Below are 3578 nucleotides of genomic sequence, written 5' to 3'. Positions count from 1 at the left end.
CAAATAAAAACTGCACTTGTAACGCAATGTGATAAACACTCCGTTGGAGGGAGTCTTCTGGACTCAGGAAAGGCTTCAAGGAGCTGCGCCTTCCTGGGACCAAGAAGAGTGGTGCTGGAGAGATGCATGCCCGGATCAGAGAGAGGAGGGGGCAGCAGGACCAGGTGGCATGGTACCTGTGGAAGGCTATGATCTGCTCAGTTGTGGGAGTGGGACTGTGGGAAGGGTGACAGGTAGGCACAGAGCCCCGTGCTGGAACACAAGGCTAGGATGGGAACTAGGTGTGAGGGAGTTCCCCGCGAAGCAGGAAGAGCACAGCAGAATGACTTGGACACTGGAGTCCCCTCTGACCCTGAGGGGAATCTGGGAGCAGGGACAGGGACCCAATGTCTCCTTCTCACGGTGACATCTGGTGTCAGCCGTCAGCCATGCCATGGTTGCCTCCCTATCCCACTGAGAGAAACTGCTCCACCCACAGCCCTTGTTCAAGGGGTGGTCTAAGTAGCCATGGCTCTACCCATTGACCTGATGCCTCTGGCCACAGATGACTGCCCCAGGAATGGACACATGCTTTTGTTTTCCTCCAAGGTCGTGTAATAAGTACACCACACTCCAGACAGATTGGCTGAGGTGCAAAACCATGTAGCTCAAGGCCAGTGAGCACCACATCTGGTCAAAGCCATGGTAAGCACAGGTATAGGAGGGGTCTAACGAGTCACACAGGAAACTAGTCTACAGAGAGAAACAGAGGATGGAACAGAGACACAGAGGGGAGCAGAGCTGAGGCCACCAGACCCCAGAAGGTGAGAGAAGAAAAGATGGTTAGAGGCGCTTCCTCGAGACTTCCTGGTCCTCACAAGATCTAGTTGTACACCCTTCTCCTCGATTCCAGTATATTTCCCTAAGTCCTCACAATAAATTACCTTCATCCATGCGTTAGTTTGACTAGGTTTCCACTTGTTGCAACAAATGATCCCTCTTTGATCAGAACTCTCCTTGCCAGTGATGGAAACCCTGCACTAATTGGCTCCATTGCATGCTCACTCACATAACAGAGAAACTGCAAGGGGGCGGAGGAGCTGGCGACCGACACAGCTGAGTCCAGGATCCGTGTCCCTGGTGAGCTCTCCTGCTCTCTTGCTGGAAGCCGGTCCATCCTTGCTGCTTGACACAGTCGCTGCAGGGAAGAAACATCTGCACAGCATATGTTTCAAGGGACCTGGCATATATGGCATACTAATCTTAATATGTTTGCTCCCCCTGAGCGCTATGTGTTTTAAACAGGATCACCTCCCCGAGAAAGGTTGTTTCCCCAGGTTAGGGATTAACAGGACTAGGGAAGAGAATAAATCAGTAAATCCTCCTAGTGTTACAGAAATACCATGGACTACTTATGAAGAACTTGGACTAAGACTGTTGGCAATAAATTTGGGACTTGTTGGGCCCACATCCCCAGGGGTCTGCCCACCAGGGAAAGCACCAAAGCCTATATCCCCGGAGAACCACTGACACAGGGCAGTCCCAGGGAAGGCAAGCAGCGGGGCTGGGAGAACATAACCTTTACTGGGTAGGAGAATCTCCTTCAATCACTTCCTTGTAACTTATCAGTAGAGCAGTGACCTAGACAGGATTAAACTCAACAGAACTAGATTAACAAACACCCTAACCTTTAGAATAGAATGGATAGGATTAAACTCAACAGAACTAGATTAACAAATGCCCTAACCTTTGGAATAGAATGGATAGGATTAAAATCAACAGAACTAGATTAACAAACGCCCTAACCTTTGGAATAGAATGGATAGGATTAAAATCAACTGGTATAAATACAGATATAACAGGACAGTAAAGACTGAACCTGGCTGGAGAACCTCGCTATGCTGATCGACTGAATGCTGCCTCCGTGTCATTCCTTCTTCGCCAACTCCGACCATCCACACCTTTGGGAACCCCTGGACCTGCTGGGGCTGGACCCCAACATCTGGCGCCCAGCGTGGGGCAGGAACCCATGAGCCTGAGATTAAGAGTCTCGTGCTCTACCAACTGAGCTAGCCGGCCACATTCCAGCCTCACACCTCACGGGGCTGGCATGGACTGACTGCTGAAGGGAGAAGGGAGCTGGTTTCGGTGCAGGAGCGCCTCAGGAGCGGCGGCGCAGAGCAGGGTTGCCCCGAGCCTCTCCCGGGGGATCCGCGCCTGAGGAGGTGAAAGAGCCCCCCTGACGTGGCTGATGTGAGCTGGTGACACCACCCCTCCCGCTCTCACCGCTCCGCCAGGGCCCCTGCCCCTGCCCCGGAGGCGGCGGCCTCTCACCGCGCATCCCCACACGCCTGTCTGCTCTTGAGCCCGTGGGTCAGCCGCTCTCGGAGTCGCCGCTCTCCCCTCTTCCCTCGCCCTCCCCTCCGTCCCCCCTCTCCACCCCGCCCGGAGCCTGGCCATGGCGTGCAGGGCCAGATTAAAATCAACTGGTATAAATGCAGATGTAACAGGACAGTAAAGACTGAACCTGGCTGAAAAACCTCGCTATGCTGATCAACTGAAATCCCTTGACTGAAGTGAAAAGGACTCTGGATTTCGACCCGCTGCTGAGCCCGAGCCCGACGTCCCTGAAGCGGCGGCGATGTGCGCCATTGTCGACGCCCACCTCGGCCACCATCGCCTCGCGCCTCGTGGCTGAAGCACCTCCGAATGGAGCCGTCCCCCTTCAGCGATGTCTCGTCCCGCCTCACCACAGAACAAATTCTGTACAGCATAAAACAAGAGTATAAACGCATGCAGAAGAGAAGACATTTAGAAACTTGTTTTCAACAGACAGATCCACGTTGTACTTCAGATGCACAGCTACATGCATTTCTCCTCAGTGGACCAGCTTTGCCAGGGACTCCATCTGCAACATCCTCACCTTTAAAGCAAGAACAGCCCTTATTCACCCTACGGCAGGTTGGGGTGATCTGTGAACGTTTGTTGAAAGAACGTGAAGAGAAAGTTCGAGAAGAGTATGAAGAAATACTGAACACAAAACTTCAGAACAATATCTTCCTGCAAATGGTCTTCTTCCCTGAAGTGGGGAGATGCTTCTGGCAGCCCAGAGTCACATTCTTCCAGCATTGTGACCCCCAAGGTAAAAGACAGTCTTTCCATCATCAAGAGAAAAATCCTGGAGAAAGACTCACATTGGTTAGGTGGACCAAGTTAATATTCTTTCACATATCACTAAGGCCAGGGAAACTGTGATGCTCTAATTTGCTGGGTATGGGTCATATTATCCCTCTGACCTGAAGGAGACCTGAGGAACAGGTACATTAACCAAAGGAGGGGGGAAAGGGAGAGCCCTGCTGGGAATCTATATATATAAAACCCTAATATGCAAATAGACTGAACAGCGGAACAACTGAACAACCGAACAACCAAACAACTGGTCGCTGTGACATGTGCTGACCACCAAAGGGCGTGCACAGAACATGGCGGGCATCAGCTGTGGCGGGATGGTGGAGCAGGTAAGCAGGGGTGCCAGACCAAGGCGGGGTGCCCGTCACTGTCATCGGGGCAAGCCTCTGTTGCTTACTGAAAATTCTTTG

At 52.2% G+C, this 3578-nt stretch overlaps 1 protein-coding gene across 1 annotated transcript in view; it reads left to right on the top strand.

Annotated features, from left to right (window-relative positions):
• Positions 1–507: 507 nt before the first annotated feature.
• Positions 508–3578, top strand: part of LOC102240963 (akirin-2-like) — a 14370-nt gene continuing 11299 nt past the window's right edge. The window contains 4 exon segments of the mRNA XM_014547892.1: positions 508–588; positions 1056–1119; positions 2557–2674; positions 2676–3121. Of these exon segments, the coding sequence (XP_014403378.1) occupies positions 508–588; positions 1056–1119; positions 2557–2674; positions 2676–3121 (709 nt within the window).

The sequence above is a fragment of the Myotis brandtii genome, unplaced genomic scaffold (genome assembly GCF_000412655.1).
Source record: "Myotis brandtii unplaced genomic scaffold, ASM41265v1 scaffold488, whole genome shotgun sequence".
NCBI lineage: Eukaryota > Metazoa > Chordata > Mammalia > Chiroptera > Vespertilionidae > Myotis > Myotis brandtii.
Note: the sequence above shows the minus strand (reverse complement) of the source record. Positions and strands in the feature narration are given on the sequence as shown.